A 23,985-nucleotide genomic window follows, 5' to 3' on the forward strand; every position below is an offset into this window, starting at 1 on the left:
AAACTCAATCTGCCCAATGCAGTAACTCAAAACACTTTTGCTGGTATTCAGGAATGAAAAAGGGTCCACAAAGCACCAAAATAAGTCATCTGAACCATAATATGTCCCAGAGTACAATCTACAAAAACTTTCTCGAGGAATATTAATTAAAACAGAATTATTTAAAGGCAAAAGCCATTACCTCAAAAGTGTTAAAGTTTTTGATGATGAACTATTCAGAGTAGACATTACTCATTAGGAGCTGCAGTCAGTTTTTCAGTGCATATTAATAAGAATACGATTTTATACTGCTGCAAACAGATTGAACACCAGATCAAATTTATACAAGTCTGGAATCTCTAAAGAAAATTACACAAACATCATAAACCGAACATCATTTGGGATTCAATTAGAAACATCAACATGTAGAAAAGAAATGCAGTAAAGCAACTTTTTTTGCCTCCAACTAAAAATCCTTTAAAATCAATGTAAACAGTAACTTCCACTAAAAGTGTTTATACATACCATCTCTTTACACAACACAATTAAATGTAAAGGGATAAAAAATGCAATTTACACAACAAAGGACACATTGAAGATAGTCAGAAAAGATGAAATCTTAGACACGTGAAAAGACAAGGTGTAAAGAACAACTTGTCTTAGTTGTCCTCTGGTGATCAGGCCACCCGAGACAGATGTTAATACCAGATGTGAACAGGGTCTTGGATAACCTGCCTGATGGCTAAACAGTAGAAAACAGACTGTCAGCTTCACCAGGAGACGCTGGTATTGGGAGTCTCGCTGCATCCGAAAGGTAAACTGTTTAACTGAAGGAGACCCAAATTAAAAATCGCTCCTTAATGTCGTTGGCAATGTTCCCCAAATTTGGTCCCAGAGACTGAATTATTGGCAAAGCACAGCCCCACCTGTTTCAACAGATAAAATGTTAATTACATCTTTGATTAGCTAAATTAGTGGATGTTTGCGATGCATGAGCTCAGAGCGGATCAGGCCTCTTGACTCTGAGTACACAGCAGGAATACAGAGTGTGACACTGCAATTAATGTCACCCAAAGTACAGCATGTTAAAGAAATCAAGAAAACTGGGAATCATCCTGAATTGAGCCTGTTGCATGTTTGAAACCTTTGTTGCATCCTTGCATCACCACGAAGTCAGAAAGCAGCATAAGACAACATATTAAACTTTAATATTAAACTCTAGGACATATTTTTGGCTATAAATAATGTAACATGATACGAGGGCTGTACCAAACGTTAAATAAAAATGAGCTTTTTTTGTATTAACTGACATGGGTTTTTCCAGTTGTATATGGTTTATGAGTAACTCCATCTCTATACAAAGGTACTACAACACTCCAGTCTCTGTCACAAGCGATGCATTTGCACTGTCGATGAACCCAACTCCAGAATCCGATATGGAAATCCCCTTTGCCGCAGTCTCCCACTGCAAAGTTTCTCTTCATGTAGAAGAAGAGTTACTCCACCAGCAACTAAACAACCTACTGTATAGCAGTTAATAAAACGTTGTGCCCACTTTCGCATAACTTTCAGTACAGCCCTTATATTTTGGTTATATCACCCACCCCCACTCCACCCCAGGAATCAAACTCTCTCTTTATATATATAATAAACCCAATAAATCCATTACAGAGACTCAGAGGAGCAGGATCCTCTTAGCACTTTACACTAAAGCTTTAGAACCATGTTAATCTTCATCTTGCTTCATAGGCAGTTTTTAGATATAAGCTTTCCAAATTATTATTTTTTTAGGATCCCTGTCTGTGTCTGTGGAAGACATCCAGCTTCATGCCGGGTAAAATTTACACACAGACAGAAAAGCCTAGGATTGATCTCAATTCAGGACGCCTAATCTGTTTAGATAATCATCAAATCAAATCTCTAACTTGACACGTTGTCGTTTACTCAAAGAGACAGCATCACCCATCACATCATAAAAATATCAATCCAGGGGAGATCTTTATACTTGAAGCATTTTCCGGCTTAGCTGTAATCCTAATGAGAGGTTTTCAGTACATCATTAATGTTAAATATGTTCAGTGGTAAAGATCAGGACACATCAGCAGCGTCACCTTGATGATAATTACTGCAACAAAGCTCTAGGATGTCTATTTTTGAGTTCAGATGTAATAACTAAATTAAAGAGTGCTAGTTATGCCCAAGGCTTAGTTCATAGCTTCCGAAAACTCAAGCTGAATTCCCAGAGTCTGAGACAGGCCAAAATTTTTACACCCACGGCAATTAGAATGATTAATTACAGTAAGTGTTATCGCGTCTAAACTCATCAGTAAGCATTCTGAAATTAGACAATAAAACATATCACCTAAACCCCGCTGCAAACAACAAACCCCTGAAACAATCACTTTCTTAAAAAATAAAAAAGCAGTAATGTGAAGCACCACTAAGAGATAAAACATAGGTTGTTAGAGTAAACATATGCGCTACAGTCCGAGGCAAGGGGAACGTAAAATACCTGAACTGAGAGACCAGTGTCATGTGCTAAAATCAATATGTTGAGTAAAAGTGATGTTATGAACAGGTATGGCAAATGTAATAATCTACTTGAAACAGAGAGTGTATTCATTTGAGGACAAAAGTAGTACAACTTCATGGGGCGTAAACAAGGTGTAAGATACCCAACCTTACAAAAATGTATTTCTTTGTATTAATAAGTTATTCAGGGCTAACCATTATGCCACCGTGCCGCAATTATTTTAAACAAAGAACTTTTGATGAGGTGGTGAGCTTTTTATTTGTGATGTTTGTTTTCGCGATTTTGCACTGATTTCCCCCTGAATTTCACTCTCCCATAAGGCAACTCCTAAAAAAACAACAACAACAACAAAAAAAAAAAAAACAATAAATCCATTACAGAGGCTAAGAGGATCAGAATCCTTCCACTACTTTACACTAAAGTTTCAAGCCATGCTAATCTTCATCTTGCTTCATAGGCAGTCTTTAAATATAAGCCTTCAGGATTTTAGTTGGACCCACACTCCCGTCAAGGAAACTCCTAAAGGCCAGGGAGGGCCAAGAATATCACGTGTGTCCTCTTAAGACAGGTCACCCTGGCCTACCATATCTTTTCGAACTGCTGTTCATGCAACGTTCAGGACAGCACATCACACTCAAAAAAAAAAAGCCCAAGATTGGATAGTATCACTATATGATCGATGTTAGAATGCGAGTATGCCGCACCTCCCACCCAAGGGAGCATGGACGGTCTGCTCTCTAGACTCCTGATACTGATAGCTGTAGCATCACAGAGGAATCAAACTTGCGAACTCTGGCTGATGGGGTGAACAAGGTCCGGTTCGGGAACCAGGAGATGATTATTAAACCCACATGAAAGATGTCCTGAATGCCGGATCCTTATAAATTGAGAGTGGGTATATATATCGTAGGCAGTATAACAGAATCCTGTCTCCTTCATTTTTAACTAATTCTGTTTCAAGTCATTTTATAAGCTGAGAGATAAAAGGGTCCAATCTAAAGCTCCAGGGCCAACTATAAAAAAAATGATTAAATGTGTGACAAATTAAGAATATAAAAACAGCTAGTTGAGCTTCTATATACAGTAGTAGTTGCTGAAAATGCAGTAAAATAACTTTATGGTATATTATCCTTTATCATCACAGAAAGTGATAACCTGGCAGAAATCACATGAGCAAGTCATCTGTGATTATGATGTCATAACGTATTTTACAGTTTAGTATTTCATCTTTCGGTTTATTTATAGTGACTATTCGTCCTGGTGCACGCTGATGTTTTTCCTGCACTTCAACACAAAATGTAAAAAGCTTGGCTGGTCTGGAAATACTGGTAATGTAATCACTGCTAAACACCACTGGATATTGCAGTAAAATATCATTATGTCGGGATAATAATATCATTATATCCCACAATCCAGTATATTATTGTTATTATTATTTTAATCTAGCGTTTGTGTCAGACACTTAATATTTTTTTTATATTATGGTGAAGAGAGTAATCTTAAAATGTCCTTCACCAGGCAGCAGCCCAAGAGAGCACTTTACTTCCAGCTGAATGTCTCTCTTGACCTTTTTTACGCTTTCAGTTGACTTTTTAGGTTTCCATCATGTAGACTTTTTTTTTTAATTTCCCACATTTTCTTTCTCTCTTTTCTTCTCTTCCATTTATTTTTCCCTCTCCCTCTTGCACATACAACCAGGAAACGAAGACACAAACTCTCTAACAAATAAAAGTTGACCTATACAGAAGGAAGATCTCAAAAGATGCACCCCTGATTCCAGTAATGCTGTAAGAGCTAACAAAGGTCAGGGAAAAAAAAGCTGAAGAGAAAATATATGAGGGGGGGGAAAAAACTATCCAGGGAATCAATGAGTGAAGGATAAGGCAAGCATGAAGATGCTTATAAAATAATAATAAACATGCACAAAGACTTTATGTACAACTCATGGTTTTATAAAAAATTAACAATGCTCTCTACTTCATAAAATATTAGAATTTGTCAAAAGAAAACAGACAAAACAATTATGCATTTGATTTCTTCTCCTCTTTTTTTATTTTTTTTTACTTCTTTTCAATTGTGCTCTGATAAATTATGAGCTTCACAAGTGGGAAATCTATTCCTCTCTACATTTGCATTTACACAAAAGAGATGCTGAACAGTACAAATGGGTGCTGACCAAGGGGCAACCTCTGCTTCTGAAAAATGAGTCCAACATGGAAGTGCCATAGCGTGCATTTCCTCTAATGACCCGTCTCCAACAGTGAGGAAACCCCAATAGACCCACCTACTCACTCACTCATCATCTATACCGCTTTATCCTGTACACTGGTGGGCCTGGAGTCTATTCCAGGAGTCTTGGGGGCAAAAACTGGACGTGATGCCAGTCCATCACAGTATACACACACATTCACACATTACAGGCAATTCTGACACGCCACTTAGCCCAATCTGCCTGTCCTTGGACTGTGGGGGAAAAACCCACCAAGCACGTGGAGAACATGCAAACTCCATGCACACGGACCCGAGGTGGGAACCGAACCCCGACCCTGGAGGTGAAAGACAACAGTGCTAAATGTTGGCCTCTTTAGCAATTTAGCTAAGCTTAAGCTAGCTTGTGGTAAGTATACGTGTTCCATTGAACAGCAACCGTCTGGCAGGGTCAGCTCCGACCAGGACGGTGGAAAAAGCTCCCAAATCTGAGCTTCACAGCTGCTCATCAGAAAACCTACGAGTGACGCCGTCGAGGATCTGTCCAGTTCTTATGCAGTCTATGGTGCTGTCCAGTACAAATAAGGTTAATAAAAAAATAATAATAATGAAATCAATTAGCGCTAGAAGATAAAAAAAAAAAATTACACAAGAAAGTATTATTTTGTCTAGCACTTTTAGACGAAATAAACATTGGTCACAAAGTGAATTTACAGAACTGTGGCTGTGAACTTGAATCACTGATGAGTTGGAAAGAATTACTCCGAGACACCATGAGGAAAAATGACCGATGAACCTGCAGGAGCTTTAGAATTTGTCACGGTGTGTATTGCGGACATGGCCTCACCCTGCGCTCGTGCGGAGGACGGGTGATTGGGATCTTCGTCTGACAACTCAGCATTCGGCACTTGTTTGTCCAGACCGAGGAAGCTCTGAGGATGCATAAATAGACTCATCATGAGGCAGCGGTATGGATCATCTGAAGGACAGGCAGAGCTGGTGATACTAATGCCTTAGCAAACTACACCAAGGAAAGCACGGGGGATGTGTAAAGCGGCACAGTGGAACAGAGGCTGTTGCTCCATTCCACATGACTACGTCCCTGAGATGAGAAACGGCTATGTAATTACTCTTATCATTCGTAGTAAGTTCATAATTAAAGCCTGCGCCACTTTCAATTTACTCTGCAGCAAGGGCTAATCGCTGCTGCACTCTTCAACGGGATCACACTTCAAATGGAGGACAGCCTAGAAAAGACGTTCAAAAATATATAATTCCGTTAGCTTGTGCTGGGAAAAAAATGGAAAAAAAGGAACTGTAGGCCATAGTGTTTGTATCATGTCATACAAAAAAGCAAAAATTAGTCCTCGGTTTAAGGATCTGATGTGTTTGGAAGCAAAGTTCTGTCTGATGGGTAGAACGTGATAACATCCCCTTTACAAGGGTAATGAGTGTAAAGCAACCAGCTCGCCTTAGCCATACCCCGACCCGTATTAACCTGGCTCCTCAGGATATAGACTGAGGATCTCGAAAAGATGTGCAGCAGGTGGGAGGAACACATGGCTCTTATTTGCGGGATGCTGGGGTGTGATGGGAAACAGACGGCGACGTACCGCCTGCAGCAGCTCAGTGGATGAATTTTAAATTGAGGGAGAATCGGCGGCATTTAGGCAAACAGCAATAACCCCATAAGAGCTTCAAAAGGCTGCTGAGGGTTTTAGGGAAAGAATGGCTGGTTGACAGATGAACACGCTAATACTTTAATACTTAAGATTAAGTACTTTACATTAAAAAAAGAAAGTAGGGATTTCACCATAGATTAGCATAGTGGTAATGATGTATCACAAGCCCCAGAGTCTTAAAAAAAAAGGTCCCTCTTTAGCAAATACATTACCCGGAAGTATTTTGCAGGGAGCCGTTAGGCCCCGTTAAAGGCATGTCCTCAAGTCAGACTAGTCAAGTTTTTTTTTTTTTCTTTGCCAGTGCTTACTGAAGAGGTAGGTCATCAGGCTACAGCTGAACACAGACAATGACTCAGATGATGGACAGTCAGGGAAGCTGAAGTTCATTCCACCAGCTGGATGTTGAAACAAAAAGTCTTGATGCACGTCCTCCTTGTTATCTGAGAGATGATGGGTCGTGCTGTTGAGCATCCGCGAAAACATGGTAAAACAAAATGTACAATTCCCCACTAAAACAGCTGAAGGTAAACTATTTGCAGTGTGAGTAGGTTTTTTGTTGTTTTTCTTTTCAAACAAAAACTATTATTAGGAAAACTGAACAGAAGCTACACCTTGCCGAAGAGCTTGGAACAGGTGTTGTGTATTAACAAAGCAGCTCTTCATATATTGAGGTATTAGATCCTCCGCACAAATCGCCCTACGCCACGGCATCGTAAACAGCAGAAGTTGAAAAACTGAGCTAAGACATGTGGGGAATAGTAATGAGACTCGAGAAGAGATACACGGTTTGGAGAAAATAAAGGATAAAATAAAATGCGTATGTACTCATGCTGCTTAGAGGGCTGAACAAAACAAAACAAAAAATCAAACTTTCAGAAAACGCTGACGAAAATAACAAGTAACAATGCTTTAGGTCTACATTTAGATCTTTTGAGTCAAACTTACAGACTGAAGGAAATTCACTCACTCACTCGTCTATACCCCTTACTCCTGTATACAGTGTAAGGGGGGCCTAGAACCTATCCCTTAGGACATGAGGCTGGGTACACCCTGAACGGTGTGCCAATTCATGACAGTGGGAGGAAACCGGAGTACCTGGAGGAAACCCACCAAGCATGGGGAAAACTTACAAACTCCATGGACACAAAGGCGGGAATCAAACCCGGACCCTGGAGTTACAAGGTGACAGTGCTAACCACTAAAGCCACCATGACCCCCTGACGTAAACTTCCATTTAGAATTTTTAAGCCTTCTTTGGACTGTCATTTACATGAATTTATAGGGTAAAATAGATAGAAAAAGGTTCCATCTATAACCCATTAATGAAAAGCTAAATCTTATGTATACAAACGATGAAGAACCAAATGCTGGGAGTGTTTTAGAGCACGTTTAGGGGAATATATTAAACAGTGTTTAAAGTAAGCTGTTGTACTGTATGTAATATGGTGATGAGTGACCATATCCATCAGAGGTTTTTATAATTTTTTACCCAGGGGAGAAAAAAAAATCACTCCATATGCACAAAAAAAGGAATTTCTTTTCAGTACACAAAGAAATCACTGAAGTGACCCCTGGACAGCCTGACAGACGAAGAGCTGTAAAATTCAAGATGCAATCGAAACCTGAAATGCATTTTCCTCCCTGCTTATCCACAGCATCCATGTGGTAGGGAGAATGGCAAAAGAGGGTACATGGTGTTCTCTTCAACTATTGGCATGCTTCTGGTGCGATGTCTTTCTCTTTGCAATGTCACAAGCATTAATCAAGAGTGCAAATGGACAATAAGGAAAATGACATTTCTATTAGCAGTCTGACATCCCTGATGCACGATCCCATATTCCACCATATAAAAAAAGTTTAGTGCGTTTATTTTAACTCTCCACTTTCATTTTAACAAAGATATTTATAACATGCTGCCACTGTGTTGTACTGTGTCACTTTCTGTATTACATACCTATTAAAAAATAAATAGATAAATAAATGATTGCATACGAAAGACAAAGCAAACAAAGGACATGGTGAAATGAATGCAGAGACAAAGTCAGGTCCAGTGCTGTCGACCTGTTGGCTCTGTAGTACAGTCACATCTGTTTGTTCTCCTACTGAATCAATACTGACGAGAGTGCAAGTCATTGACCGGTGCTGTAATCTCTTCCGCTGCATCCTGTTCTCCTTTTACAATCCCCCTACTAATCTCAGCAAGCATTCCTCACTCTAATTAGCCCGGACTTATCCGGTCTGTCTGTACGAGTCAGTTTAGTATCGTCATCTGAAGTCAGGCTTAGTTCTTCGTGCAGTTCTGCCATCATTCATTTGCTAGTTGGATGTCAATCTCTCCCATCTGCCTTACCTAAGGTTGAGTGTATATGCAGCCGCACGCTGCATCTTCAGGGAATGAGAAGGACGAGTGGCCAAGCACGAGTGACAGCTGAGGGGCCTCTGATGAATTCGTATGATGGAGTCCCATAGTTCAGGTCAGGATGTGAAATTCGATTTCAGCTGATCGGTGTCACTTGGTTATTCATGCCACCGGACGGAACATGGTTGTTTTTTTATATTTAATATCTTTAGCTTCTTCCTTTTTGTCTTCGTGAGAGGATGATTACAGATGAGGTTTTGTGGAAAGGTTTTAAGGCAAACATTATAGAAAAATGCAAGTCCTAAATATCGCTGTAAATCACAGTACTGTAAATGCTGTAACCACAGCAGCACTAAAAACAGTGTATTATTATAATAATGTTATGGTAAGGTGCACATTTCCAAGCTCTACCAGATGTTCCATTTTTGAAGCAGCTCATTTTGTTTTGGTTGTTTTTATTCTATTTGAACAAATGACCAGTGTTACTAGTACGGAATAGTTTTCGTGTGTGTACAATGAATAGACAAACGTCAAGCACTCCAAGGCCGAAACAAAGGATTCACGCTTAGATCTGAACTACACAGCACTATGCTGTAGACAGAATACAAAACAGATAGACAATATTCTTCATTGGTAGGACTATAGTGCTTTGACAGACTGTTTGGATAAAGTTTGGTAAAACAAAAGAAACATAACTAACTACTGTAAGAGAAACTTAAGGTTTACTCAGCATCCTGCAGAACCGCCCACAGTTCTTCTGAGGACTTCGACTGTTCCACCTGCTTCCTTTTTGGCATGCAAAACCCAGCAACTTCCATTTCATTTAAAAAAAAGTTGCTTATATAATATGTTGCTTTCTTTTCTGGCATACACTATAAGAACAAACGTATTTGGCCAAAGTAATTAATTATTATTGAATTCAGGTGTTTCAATCAGGCCCCTTATCCCCAGTGAATGGCAATCTTAATCCTTCAGTATACCAAGACATCTTGGACCATACTATGCCTCCAACTTTGTGGCACCATTTTGGGGAAGGCGCTTTTTTATTTCAACATGTTCCAAACTATAAAGACAAATGGTTTGATGAGTTCCGTTGTGGAAGAACTTGACTGGCCCTAACACAGATCCCTGATCTCAACCCCGTCGAGCACCTTTGGGATGAACCGGAATGAAGATTGCGAGCCAGGTCTTCTCGCCCAACATCAGATCCTGACCTCATAAATGCTCTACAGAATTCTTAAAGAAACACCCCAGGATATTGTGGACAGCTTTTCAAGAAGAGTGGAAACTGTTACAGGTACAAAACGGGGACCAACTCCATATTTAAGTCTATGTATTTGTATACAATGTCATTGCAGGTTTGGGCAAATACTTTTGTCCATGTAAAATACAAATATTTTTCCGTAACTTTTAACTTTGTAGCAAAACAGTAATGTTTGAAAACCAGAAATGTTTTTCTACTGACTCAATAATAAAGTCATAATTAGAAAAAAATCTCCAACGAAGGTTGTTTAAAATACACAGGATAGATAAGACTTTTTTTAATTTTACAGTACTGTATGCTTAAAGATTTTACAGACAGACACTATAATATCTACCTACAATCTAATGGTGGCCAAAAGCTTTAGTGTGGTCATCAGCAGTACAAGCCATCACTAGTGCAATTGGGTTGGTGTTCATCTCATCTCATTCTCTTTCTGCACTTAATATGATTTTTTTTTTTTTTTAGGAAACAGGCACTATCCTCATATCGCTGTCATTAACTGACCTAATGTCATTACCTGAACCCATGCACCAATTACAGTTGGGATACTGTCCCAATTGTTCAAACCGATAATGTAATCACACACCTCCCACACATAGCCAGAGTTAAATGAACACCAGAAAAGGAAATTATGTTAAATTGCATTTTTGTTAACTATAGCTCAGCATTTAACACTACAGTTTCCACCAAATTCAACACCAGGTTTAAGGGCATGAGATTTAACGTGCCCCCTTAGTCCGTGGGTCTCCAACATCCTGGCTGGCTGACGACTTAAGCAGTATGAGTGGGCTGACAGCTCTCACCCTCATCATTGGAAACCATCCACAATGTAGGAGAGAAGCTATCACCCTCTTAAGATCAAAAAAAGTCCCAGTGGAGAAAGTGGACAGTTCCTGGTAATTCTGTTTTTATATCATGCCAGACTTGTCACGATCCCCTCACTTTAACATGCCGGTGAAGTTGTCCTCTCCGAGCCTTTAGAAAACTTGAAGCTTAAAGGTGCGTTTCTGCACTCTAAAGAGTTAAAGAACTAGACAGCATCCTGATGTTTACCTTTATAACCTGGTTTGGGAAGAGGAGCAAGCAGGTTAGACGAGCTGTCCAGAGGGTGGGGCGTGTAACCTATAGTCTCCATCCAAAGCAAGTGGTCCTGGAGCAAACCCAAGACGATTGAGAAGAACCTTAGCCACCTGGATAATGAACTTCATGTTGTTTGTGCTTCCACTTCCTGAAGGCCGAAACAGATAGAATGAGGAAGAGCTTTGTCCCACAGGCCATCTGAGTTGAGAAGCAGGACAACACCTTTGGACTTAGACTACTATATCAACCATTTTATTTTAAGAACACTGTGTTCCTATGTTACCGGACTCAAAAGCATTTTACTGCACATGTAACTGTACTATGTAGGATTTTGTGTGTGAGACCAATATATATATATATATATATATATATTTTATTATTTATTTTTTTTTCATGATTTGTGCAAAAACAGCATTAGGGTAATTGAAAACACAACTTTTCCAAACCGCCTTTCAAGGTTCAAACTCTTTCACTCTTTGCATGAAAGCAAAAAAAAAAAGAAAAAAAAAGGCAAAAAAGGACATTTTTCAAAAACGCTGGCAACGCAGCATCAATCTGTGCATGCCCTTTGCAGTTCTGAATGCATTATAAATGCAAGGACTCCGTTTATTATAGCAGCTGAGTAGCCTGTTACTTTGTGGTCTGTAATTTATGTAATAACTTATTTGAAATTTGATTTTGCTTAGTTCTTTGATTACACCATTATACAGAGGCTGCGGAAGGAACCGTGCTCTGCACTTCTCCTGAATCTACTACTCCGGCTGTACAAACCACCACCACCACCAAGTTGCCCCTGTTGGGCCCCTGAACAAGGCCCTTACCTCTTGAGGTGGGAGATAAACATTTATGACTTATCACTCTTTTGTTTTAAATTGTTTTTGTGCTCTGGTGTACAGTAAGTGGGAATATTTACCAGAACCTGCATGGACAGGTCTTTTTTTCCCCCCAACAATGGACAACAGTTCATCTCTTGAGGAATGAAGCATGTCACAGGGCATGACTTGTAAACTTACTAAGCACACAGGTCTTTGTGACCGACCTTGTATTACAGAACACAAATGTGCAAGTGTGTCCAGGCACAGACACACTACCGACCGGAGGTTTCATGGCACTCAGGAGTACAATAAAGCTGCATCACCTGGAAGCTAGTTATACAGAGAAATGTCAACGCGTGCAAATAAAATCACCTCGTTTTTGTAAAGCGCGGCCTTGCTTTGGAGAAAGGTCATTCCCATGTGCAATAATGGAGAAAAAGAGCTGGGAAATGCGATGGATATGAAAGTTTCATAAGCGGCAGAAAATGCTGAGGACACGAGAATAAATCCCTGGATGCGACATCACTTCGCTCTGAGAGACTTTATGAGCAATAGCATGCTATCAACGAGGAAATGAAGCATTAATAATACATGACTTAAAGGTTACACAAAACGGACTACTTTAAAATAATGCCAGGTGGGAGTTAGAACATAAACTTCACTTGCTGTTACACGGTTTGGAAAGAATTCACAAAGGTCCTCATACACACTTAAAGAAGCCTTGGGAATAAGAGCGCAACAACGTTATTACTAGTCTCTCTCGCTTTCTCCGTCTCACACACACAGACTGGGAGATGTGTGTATTCTGGGTGAATGGCCTCTCATTAGCAGCAGTTGTCAAGGCGATGAAAGCTGGTCTGGCCGAGACCTCTGGGTAGCCCTCACATCTCCCTCAGACTTTCGTCTCCTCTGATAGACACACTTGGACACAAACAAGGAAGTGAGAAGGAAAGAACAAAAAAAAAAAAAAAAAAATTTATATGCACACATTGAAGAAGCCCACACACAAATAGTTTCATTCACTGACTTGAATTACATCAACCTCCAGAAAATTCCTGCATGTCATGACCATCTGCACACATGCTGGTCAGGTGAACACAACCTCAATTTAAGCTAGTGCACATTTGCTTTCGAAGGTTCGCAAAGCTTCAGGGAAAAAAAAAAAAAAAAAAAAAAACATCCATACATGGCCTCCAACCAGATCACAGCGACTTTATTACGGGAAACCAGAACACAGGGAGATGATCACAGACCGAAAGAGAGAAAAGGATAAGGGCAGTGGTGTGTGAATGGATAGACGGACACGCCACCTGCGTTTTGAAGGCGAGAACAAGAATAAACAGGCGGACCGAATACAAGCGGGTGGATGAAAATGTATGGAGAGCCAGAGTTAATTTAGCACCTCGGAAGACAAGCTTTCATACGGAGGTCTAAAAAATTGAACAGGACACGATGACTCAGAGCCGCGCTGACAGATCTGGTCTTCTCGCAGCGCAAAAAAAAAAAAAAAAAAAAAAAACACGTGATGTAACAGTCTACCAGCGTGCAGTCACCAGCTAACAGAATACATTCCTCCTACGCTGCTGGGATACAGCCAGACGAGTGTGTATTAAAGTAGTCTAAAAATTGAGCACATCATTCACTTCGTTCAGATGATGCATCATCCGGCGTCTTCCAGCACCCAGCATGGAGAGGGGCAAAAAAAAAAGAGGATAAAATCAACGTCACTTGGTATTAAGACAGTATGTTACGGATGTCACCGGATACGAACGTGTTATACAGAATGAACAGATGTTTTCTAAATAAATATGAACATGGATACACACGAGATGTGCACTTTTCTTTTGTTTCCTTTTTGTTTTAAATAAACTTTGCGAGAAAGGTTCATACAGTACTGTAGTTGATTGTAGATTTATGGATCATGCCTGATCAAATTCCAAAAAACTGTAAAAAAAACGAACAACAAAAAAAAAAAAAGAGTCAGATATGAAGCTCGCAGGACAAACAACGGTGACATTTATTAACAAAAGGGAGCAGTATACTGCAAGTCTTCCGTGCTTCTGGAAAAGGCTTCTCTCTAGTTTTTGGAGCATGGTTGAGGGATGTATGTGCATTCAGCCATAAGAGCAGTCATGAGGTCAGGAATGGATGCTGATGATCATGGCTTTATGAATCTATCAGGGAAACTGTAAGGCTACAACAAAATTATGTGCTTCTAACTTAGCGTCAACAATTTGAGGAAGAACTGCATATTGGCTGTGATACTATACACATATAGATACTATACACATTTGCACCTTGGCCAAAGGAACGTTAATTACTGGATACCAGTACCAAAACACACATTCAAAACCCCAGTCACTGTAGCGCTTTCAGCAAGAACACACATCTGATAATGTCATCTTAAACATTTTAGGCTATTTGGGATTCAACCCCAATGGTTAATTAGCTATAAATTAGAAGGCATAAAATGTCAGTATTAGTTAACGTTATCGGCACATCTTTCTATGGAGTGCAAAGCACATCATATCCCATAGCATCGCCTCATTTGCAACAGAAGCACTGAACGAGCTAATGCAACTGCTACCTAAAGGCACCAAATCCAGGAGGACTCACATATTTCTACACCATTTAAGGTAATAAAGCTTGTTTCTCTTTTGAATGATTGAAAGTTATTAAGTGCATACGAAAATAATCAGCAGAACAGAAGCCATCAATTGCTAAGTTACTCTTTTAGCAGTGTCACGAAGCATCAGGTAATCCACTAAGTGATCATCAGGCACTTTGAAGTTAAGTATCGATGAAAATACAAAGTAGCCTTCTTCAAAGTAGCCTTGTCTTTCAGCTGTTCCATTCAGGGGTCTCCACAGTGAATCGTCTGCCTCCATCTAACCCTATCCTCTGCATCCTCTTCTCTCACCCCAACTAACTTCATGTCTTCTCTCACGGCATCCATACATCTCCTCTTTGGTCTGCCTCTAGACCTCCTGCCTGGCAGTTCCAACCTCAGCCTCGTTCTACCGATATATTCACCATCTCTCCTCTAAACATGTCCAAACCACCTCAATCTGGCCTCTCTGACTTTATCTCCAAAACATCTAACATGAGTGGTCCCTCTGATGAACTCATTCTTGATCCTATCCATCCTTGCACCACCAAAGAGAACCTCAACATCTTCAGCTCTGCTACCTCCAACTCTGCCTCCTGTCTTTTCTTCACTTTTACTGTCTCTAAGCCGTAGAGCATCGCTGGTCTCACCACTGTCTTAAACGCCTTTCCTTTCACTCCCGTAGATACTCATTTGTCGCACAAAACACTTGACACTTTACTCCACCCATTCCAACCTGCCTGTACCCGTCTCTTCACCTCTTTTCCACACTCTTCATTGCTCTGGACCGTTGACCCTAAGTACTTAAAGTCCTGCACCTTCTTTACCTCTGCTCACTGTATCCTTACCGTTCCTCTTGGGTCTGTCTCATTCACACACATGTATTTCGTCTTGCTGCGGCTAACCTTTATTCCTCTGCTTTCCAGTGCAAAAATACAAAGTAGCCTGATGTCGGTTAACGGTACTTCAACCATCTGCTTTTGTGACTCACGTCATGGTAGGAACACAAATGTGCAAATGGTCTAGTAAATGTACAGAGAGTGGCAACGCATTGCTAAATATCCCCTATTACAAAATTCCCAAAATGCTCAGAGAAAATATGCATAGCAATCACACTGAGCTGTAACAGATCAAACTGAATCTCAAGGGATTTTTGCATCGCCCTTCCAGTAGAGAAAACCCTTTGCTGTTAAGAGCTGTGAATCATACAGTAGGTATAGCGTTGATTCAATCTGATTCGATATTTGAAGAGAGATTTCCATTCAAAAGCACTTACATTTACTGTCTGATTTGTCTCAAGCAGCTGTATTTAAAAGGTTTTAAAGATATTTATTAAATAATAAACTTCAAAATGCTGTGTAACACGGTTGTACAAAGTGATCTATGTTCTATGTCCTGCCAGTCTTCTGCTCCACACTACAGTAGGGTGTGGCATTGTACCCACGGTCCATAAACTCAATAGAAGAAGCGATAATCTTGCTAAACAAGAGTATCTTGCAAGCACTTTTCAGAAGTTGTAAGCCGTTTATATTTTCTACAAAAAGTTGTATCACTGATTTAATCACACAGATATATTTTGCATGTTTGCAAACACTTTTTCTATAATAAACTAATTTGAACTTAATCTGTACCCGTCACATCTGCAGCATATGTACAGATTCCACTGACATGAACATCAACGCTTCTCCATAGAAAGAAAACAGAACAGCTGTTTCGTCAAACCTGAAAGAAGCTGGTAAAGTGTCAACGCACACATCAAACACGCCAGTTACATGATTCCAAACCGTCTATTAGAGACAACACAGCAAAAACGTGCTTTTAGCTGCTTATTCGTACCTAAAGTATTCATGGTATTCATGTGTAGCAATTTACAGTGGTAACTAAAATAGAAACTCTATTAAAGCAAATTACTGAAAGAAATTAATTTAAAAGTTTCGAATTCACGTCCCCATGCACATTTATGGCCGCCCTTCAACCCCTTAACTTCTATTACAGGATCTTAAACATCTTTAAGCTACTGCTTTACAGAAGGGGAGAAGGTCCAAAAATAGGCATGGACATTCCTGGTTGCCAGCAACGAATCAATCCACTTAAGGAAGATGGAAGAGAAGGAAGTCCATTCAGGCTCTCATTAAGACCAAGAGGACACCATAATCAGTTTTCCTTTAGCAGTGGAACAAAAAAGAAATATTAAATAAATAAGGGAGTTGCATGTCTGCGTGGGCATTTAAAAAAAATATATAAAAAAGGAGAGAGAAAAAGAAAAAAGCCAAGTGACTGACTAGGAATGAAAGTGCTGCTTGCGGCGAAACCAAGTTGGGTGATTAATGAGAAATTCCGGGTGTTAATAGGACTGTGTCAGAAATCACAGTTCTATTCTGAGTCTCTTCACTTGGAGACAGTGTTCACACGAGTGAGGAGTGACCTAGTGGTGATAATGTGATGTAGATGCAAAATAAGCAGGCGCTTCAAATAGGCTTTCGCACTTGTTTAGTGATGCCCCAACAGTTTTCAAACTAATCACCATCATCCATCACTTGCAAATAATATCCTTACAATGACGCGTTTAAACATGGTCTCTGCCCCCCCCCCCCCCCCTTTTTTTTTTGCCTTAATTAAGAAAACCTCACATGTCGAATTTGAAATGACCATCTCCAAATCTGTTAACTCTCCAAGCAGTGATGGAAAAACTCCTGGAATAGAGCCGTCCAGCACTAACGCCGGCAGACAGCATACAGATGGTGAAGCAGGGAAGCAGAGCAGCAATCTCAGAAATTCCTTATGATTGAAGGAGATGCTGTCATCATACATGTTCCTCAAGTACGACATGTTCCTGGATTAACATCTCCAAGGCTGTTTTGTGCCTGAATTCTCCTCCTCCACCCCTCCGAATCGCTTGGAAACTCCTTCCAGGCTTGAGATGTAACCGAAATTGAACACGTTATTTGGACTAATGTGTTATTGTGCTGCGCTTTGAAGATTTGTACATTCTAAGGTGCTTTTCTTTTAATGAGTGCTTCTTTAAGTTATTGCAGCTTTCTGGTCAATGTGAACCAGTCCGAACGTTCTGCTCAGACACCTTTTTAACCCACAAAATGCAACTCACTGGATTTTGACCGTGTAACCTCAAAGGACGATTGTGTGAAAACCCCTGAGAGATCAGCATTTAAAAAAAATATTCAAACCAGCCTGTCAGGCACCAACCATGCCATACTGATGCTGCATAAGAAAATAAATGAATCTCTTGACCTGTATCTGCATGCTTTTTGCATTTGGCCGCTGCCACATAAGAGTGCACGCAGAGTGTATATTAACCCGTTTAAGCATGATATAAATGGTAGCGTAGTGGGCATGATGTTGAACGATTGAATGAAAAATCCCAACACCGACAAGCTGCCATTGCTGGGCATTTGAGCAAAGTATTTAACGTTCAACTGCTTAGTTATGTAAAACATTTGATAAATGTAAGTCGCTCTAGATAAGGGCATCTGCTGTATGCGATAAACGTAAGCGAAGTCCGTTCTCATGGAAACTCCACTTTTATTTTTAGGAAAATCTAAGATGTAATCGCTTCCACATGGTCTCACATGAATCTGTTGTTACATAAATCATTATCCTGATATCTGTCAATCTGTTGGTTTTAATGCAATATGTCTCTGGTATACACTCTGCCTAGCCAAAGGAATTACTGGAATTGTGTTTAGAACTGTCCAACACACTATTAAAATTCGAAACTGTCAACATCGGAGAAAAAATAAATTATAAAAAAAAAAAAAAACATGAAAGACTGTGATCGAAGATCAAGCGAAGGCCTGGTGAAGCGGCATTGTCAAAAAGTTGAGACTAGTAGAAATCGTACGGTAGCTATGTATAATAGTGAAGGTAAAAACATTTCCATAAAAACAATGACATGAGATCTCAGAGGTACGGGACGACACAGCAGTGTCTCCATAAGAAATCTACTTTTTAATGAGGATAATTTGAAGGAAAAAAAAAAGGCTTCAGTTTACTTCGGAGCATAGAGACCAGACTTTGGAATAATGGAAAAAGGGTGACGTGGTCTATTGTGTTCTGATTGAGTCTATTCCAGAGTGATGGGTGAGTCAGGGTAAGGAGGGAAGCACGTGAAGCCATGCACCCATCATGGTTGGTTTCCACTGTAGAATCCTCTGGAGGCAGTGTTATGAGTCAGTTGCTCAGGTCTAGGTTCAGCAACGTTAAAGTATTATCGTTATCAGGTTATCACACCAATGGATCTTTTTTCCTTCTCTGATGAAACATGAAATTCCCAGGACTCAACTTTAGAGAGAGGATAAGGAATTATTCTCACACATGAATTGGCCACAACATTACAAGTTATAATCAGACAGTTGTACAAAATATTAGAGTGTCTATTTGCTTGTTTCCTCCCTTCCTTTCTCATTTGTTGCCACATTCCTTTTTAAAAAACAAAAAGTGATGTGCATGTTATGTGTGTGTGAGACATGCGACTTGTTAGTGTTTGTGTGTGTTTTTGTGTGCGGTCGTGTGAGACAGAGATGTGTGTGTGTGCATATGTGTGCGTGTGTGAGTGTTATCATTTGTGATGTGTATGTGTGTACAATAGGCCACAGATGCTGGAAAAAAGCATCACACTATGATGTCACTGAATGTGAAGTCACTAAACTTGTTATTGAATATAATGTCACTCACTATAATGCCACACAAAAAAGTTATTAATCACTTTTCGGTACAAGTTCAAAACATTATCACGACTGACCGGTTTGAGATATCAAAAATCCCTCCGCAATTTTGCATCGTTGATGTCTTTAGATTTAATATACTTCATGTTTGAAACAAAAAGACTTTATTTAAAAGACATTTAGAAAAGCCAGATTTATTTTTTTTCGTCTTTAGGCCTTTTAATCCTATTAAACTGCTTGAGTAAATAGTTTTACTTAGCAAAGCATGTGCACTTTTTAACCTTGAACAAATTGTGTTTATTCATAGGGGGATTATTAGAAATTGAGATATTTCTTTCTAGCTATTTTGTTAATTTGAAGAGAAACACTTGAAATGCAATGCGAAGGAAGGAAACTGAATAAAGAGATTTTTAAGTAAAAGTTCATGAAGAGGATCTTGAATAAAGCGATTTTAAGAAAGAAAGGCTAAATCTTTAATAAATAAACAAATAAATAAATAAATAAATACATACATACATAAATAGCTAGCACATATTGACAACGTATGTTTATGCATGAAATTGTTGCTCTAATTCATGAGTGACTATAAATGTATTGTGTGGAGGATCTCCATCTACGTCTCCCTCAAGGCTGATCACTCTAAGAGACGTAAATAAAAGGTGCACTAAGCAGAAGCGCTCATTAAAGCGTAATGCAATAACGAGTGGGGGAAAAATAAAATAAGTCCATTCGTTAATTAAATAAGCGAAGCAACGTGAATGGGAACGTGACGTGAAAGGTCCGAGGGATCCTTAAGATCAGTCTGAGGAACCTAGTAGAGGAAAACAGCTCCTTCCCCCTTCTGTTAAACACGCTAAGAAATAAGTATTTAAACACATTTTCTTCCACCCAAAAAAAACAGAAACTGCCTTATTTGTAAGACAGATGCTGGTTTTATCCATCAGAATTTAACTTTAAACTTGGCACTCGAGCAGGCGGTCGATACACAAGCTTTTTTTTTTTTTTTTTTCATCCCGAGAGGGAAACTTTACATCCAGGTGATGATAAAGATGGTGACAAATGCTGAATTCAATGTTTGCGCTCATAACTCATGACAAAAACAGTTATAATCTTAATAACAATAAAAATTCTATTGTGGGAGAACCATAAAAATCTGAGGCTGAAGTTTACACACACTGAACTGTAGAAAAGTCTTTTAAGTACGGAATTATGCACACTCTGGTCAAGGACATGAGCTAACAAGGTTAACAACAACAAAAAAAAGTCAGATTTGTTTTCAGAAGTGCCAATATTGCTAACAAGGAAATCCCAGCAGGCAGGGAGAAAGAAGACTGTTAAAGAAGATTGCTCCATGTGAAACAATTATAACCGAGAAAAACATAGTGGCGGGATTAATTCCTGTGGTTTATGAACCGGTTTAATCTTTTTTTTTTTTTTTTATTACAGCATCAGTCTCTAACCATTTTTACAAAGTAGGTCTTCGATTTAAAGAAGCCACACAGCACATGTAAGAAATGCCAGAAATGGGAAAAACAAACATGGACTATTGCTTTCTACTGGCACAGCGGACTGAACGGAAAAAGCGATTTCCACAAACGTCTTTAACATCTTGTGTATTTTCACGTGAATGAAGTGGCTTTTCTTAAAACTCTGATGTGTATCGCTGCAAGAAGCTCGAGTTCGGCCACCCAAAAAAAAAAAAAAAAAAAGCATTGAGTGCATAACAGAACCTCTTCTTGCTCTCGATGAGCTCAACAAGGAAGACGCATCAATAAAACAAATCCAAACACACAACAAAGTGAGAGCACACAGTGTGCGGGGGATCAGCAAGGCTGGAGATTAAAATGCATGGTATTTATAATGTATGCCATTGTTTTTTTTTTTGTTTTTTTTTGTAGCCAGTTCAAATCTGATAGAGCGGGAGCGGAGGCCGCGCGAGCGCCCCTGCCATTAGCATCCATGGGAGGAAAAAAAAAAATATATAAAAATATTCAGAGTGAGCATGGAGGGGAACACAAAACAGTTGCCCACTTCTGAGAGCTGTTCCTAAGCAACAGGAGGGAGGAAAGAGAGAGAGAGAGAGAGAGAGAGAACGAAAGGAAGAGAGGAAGACAGGATGGATGCTCAATCTTGGTATAATTATAACAAGTTTTTTTCTTTTAATTCTCACATCTGTCATGCCCCCTTGAGCTTCGATTTCCCCTCCATCTTTACACGTTCTGTCCATTTTGCACTACTGGAGCTTCATTACATCCTGTTTCGCTTCAGCACAAGTTTATAGTTACATTTACACTTAAAACTCAGGAAAGATAAATCATAGTTGCAGTGACTCATGCACTTTTTCCATCAAAAGTCTTAAAGCCTATAAACAAAACTCGCACAAGATGTGGGAAGAGGAAACACCGAAGCCTGGCGCTGGAAGCAAGCTGCACTTACTTGTTCTGCATCATGTTCATGATGACCCAGTCAGTGGGGTAGACGTTCTTCCCGATGAGGTCTTTGAACATGATAAATGTTTCCATTAAGAAGTCCTGTAAGGGAAAGGAGGCAGCGTGTGAGATGAAGCACTACTGCATCGCAGGCCACACCGAGGGCTGCACAGACACACACTGCTGTAGGTATAAAACCCAGGTTTATTTTGATGCTTCATAACAAAAAAATAAAAAAATAAATAATAATAATAATAAAAAAAATAAAATAAATAAAAAACACTTAAAGAAAAAGTTTAATACTTGCTGGAAAGAACATTCAAGCTTTGGTGTTTGAAATGACTACAAATGCTAAAGGCAAATGGAAACAGCTGTGTCGATTCAGAATAAAAACACTTTGAGGGCTTTTATAGACCAAACCTGAAGGACAAACACAAAAACATGTGCCAAAGAGTAAACAGTCCAAACACAGTGGAAAAAACTAATCAATAAATGCCGGATTTAAGCATCAATTAAACAGCTGTTAATAACAGACAAGTTAAATATTCTCAATACATTTTATAGTCTATATAATATTTACAGTAAAACATTGTTTACATCTTCTGTACCTCTGAGACGGCATATAAACAAGGAAAGGAATACAAGTTCAACTTTATCTCTTTTAGGTAACCATAAAAATGGTTATGACCGTGCAGTTAATCTGAGAATATTTCTGTATACAGTATAAAATGGTCATATTAGTATTATTAAGCAATGTCACACGAGAAGGAGTGCTGTTGTACTGAATATCAGCACGGCTGTGAAGCAGCTGCAGTACAAGCATAATCAAACATAATATGGTTAGAATATTGGGGTCGAATCCCAAATAACGTTAATGGAAAGCTAGTGCGCTAAGAAAGGTATAAAATCCCTTGTTCCACACACACACACACACACACACACACACACACACACACACACACACACGCGCGCGCGCGCAGTAGCGCCCTTGATCAAGGGTTAGAGGGGGATTCGGGATTCAGCCTTGTGTTAGAAGCTAGTTAGCTTTATAGTTAGCATTAGCTGTGAACAGCCGTGCTGATAATCTGTAACTGGTTTTGAATGTGGGTTTTGGCAGACAGCCGCTCCCCCTCTTTCTAAAACATTACACAGGATCGAGGGTACCTACTTTCACCCATGCTGGTGACTGACTGCGTAAGTAACAAATGTTAAGGTAGAAGACCTGTGATGCAGAGTGATGCACAAGATAAACATCCTAGTGCTGTTATGCTCTATATCAGCACTCCTGAAACAACTCTCGTTCAATCAAATTACTCGGTCAAAACTGAATGTTCTATGATAAAATTTTATTTTTTTATTTAAATTTCATTTTTCTGGCATATAAAGGAGCTTTACTTATTTACCATCCAATGAAGTACAGGGAAAAAATAAAAAGACACAATATTTGTTACCGCTACGACAAATAACTAGAACAAAACACAGCATACTGATGATGGCATCCTGTAGCCTTAAGTCCACTGCATGGATTTTACGCACACTACACGTCCAACACAGTGAGAAGAAATATGTATTCAAGTTCTTTTGCTTTTATTTAATACATTATAACCAAACTTGGCTTGATTTCTTGAATGTGATTCATGGATCCTTATTTGCTGAGCAAAACGTGAATAGCTTGATTTCTGTTTCTTATTTAGAGATCTGATTTGTCCATGTGCATGTACAGTATGCAGACGTGTTTCTTTTCCAGCAAAGAAATCAGATCACTGCTGAACTGCTGCACTTCCTGCTTACACGTCGACCTGCAACTTTTTTGCAAGTGACTGCTGCAGACTCTTGTCTGTTCGGACAGTTTTTTGTTGCAGTGTAAATTAGGTTTTATAATTTTTTTTTTTTTTTTTTTAATTAAGACAAAGACAAATGTGTTTGAATACTAACACTATGTACTATACTATGTAACAATGTTTCTAACCAATCATAGACCAGACTGAATTTGTGTAAACAATAAAAGGCAGAATATTTCTTGATGCCACACTGAGGCTTGCTAAAAAGCCTTTTTATATTTTAATTATGTTGTAATTTACTTTACCAAAAAACAAAAACAATGATTACTCCAGTTATATTAAAACTTGTGACGGACGCATCGTCTTATCAGCGCTTTCAGTTCAAGGCTACTGTCTCCCCAGTCACTGCTAACATGTTACATTAGTTCATTTGTAGTTTAATAAGTTTTTGGGGTATGAAGGTATCACGGAAGTAAATAACCAGAAGCGTTTAGATATCTGTAAATTTAATTTACACTGATGAGCTGAAGAAGGTGTCATGAAGAGAATCATTACTATCAATGAG

General features: G+C 39.2%; 1 protein-coding gene across 2 annotated transcripts in view; it reads right to left on the bottom strand.

Moving 5' to 3' along the window:
- The window catches only part of dock1 (dedicator of cytokinesis 1), a 272,932-nt gene that overhangs the window by 65,554 nt on the left and 183,393 nt on the right, over positions 1-23,985 (bottom strand). For both annotated transcript variants that reach the window (XM_053511045.1, XM_053511044.1), the window contains exon 29: positions 21,647-21,741. In XM_053511045.1, the coding sequence (XP_053367020.1) occupies positions 21,647-21,741 (95 nt within the window). The remainder of the gene's footprint in view (positions 1-21,646; positions 21,742-23,985) is intronic.

Source organism: Clarias gariepinus, chromosome 14 (genome assembly GCF_024256425.1).
Source record: "Clarias gariepinus isolate MV-2021 ecotype Netherlands chromosome 14, CGAR_prim_01v2, whole genome shotgun sequence".
NCBI lineage: Eukaryota > Metazoa > Chordata > Actinopteri > Siluriformes > Clariidae > Clarias > Clarias gariepinus.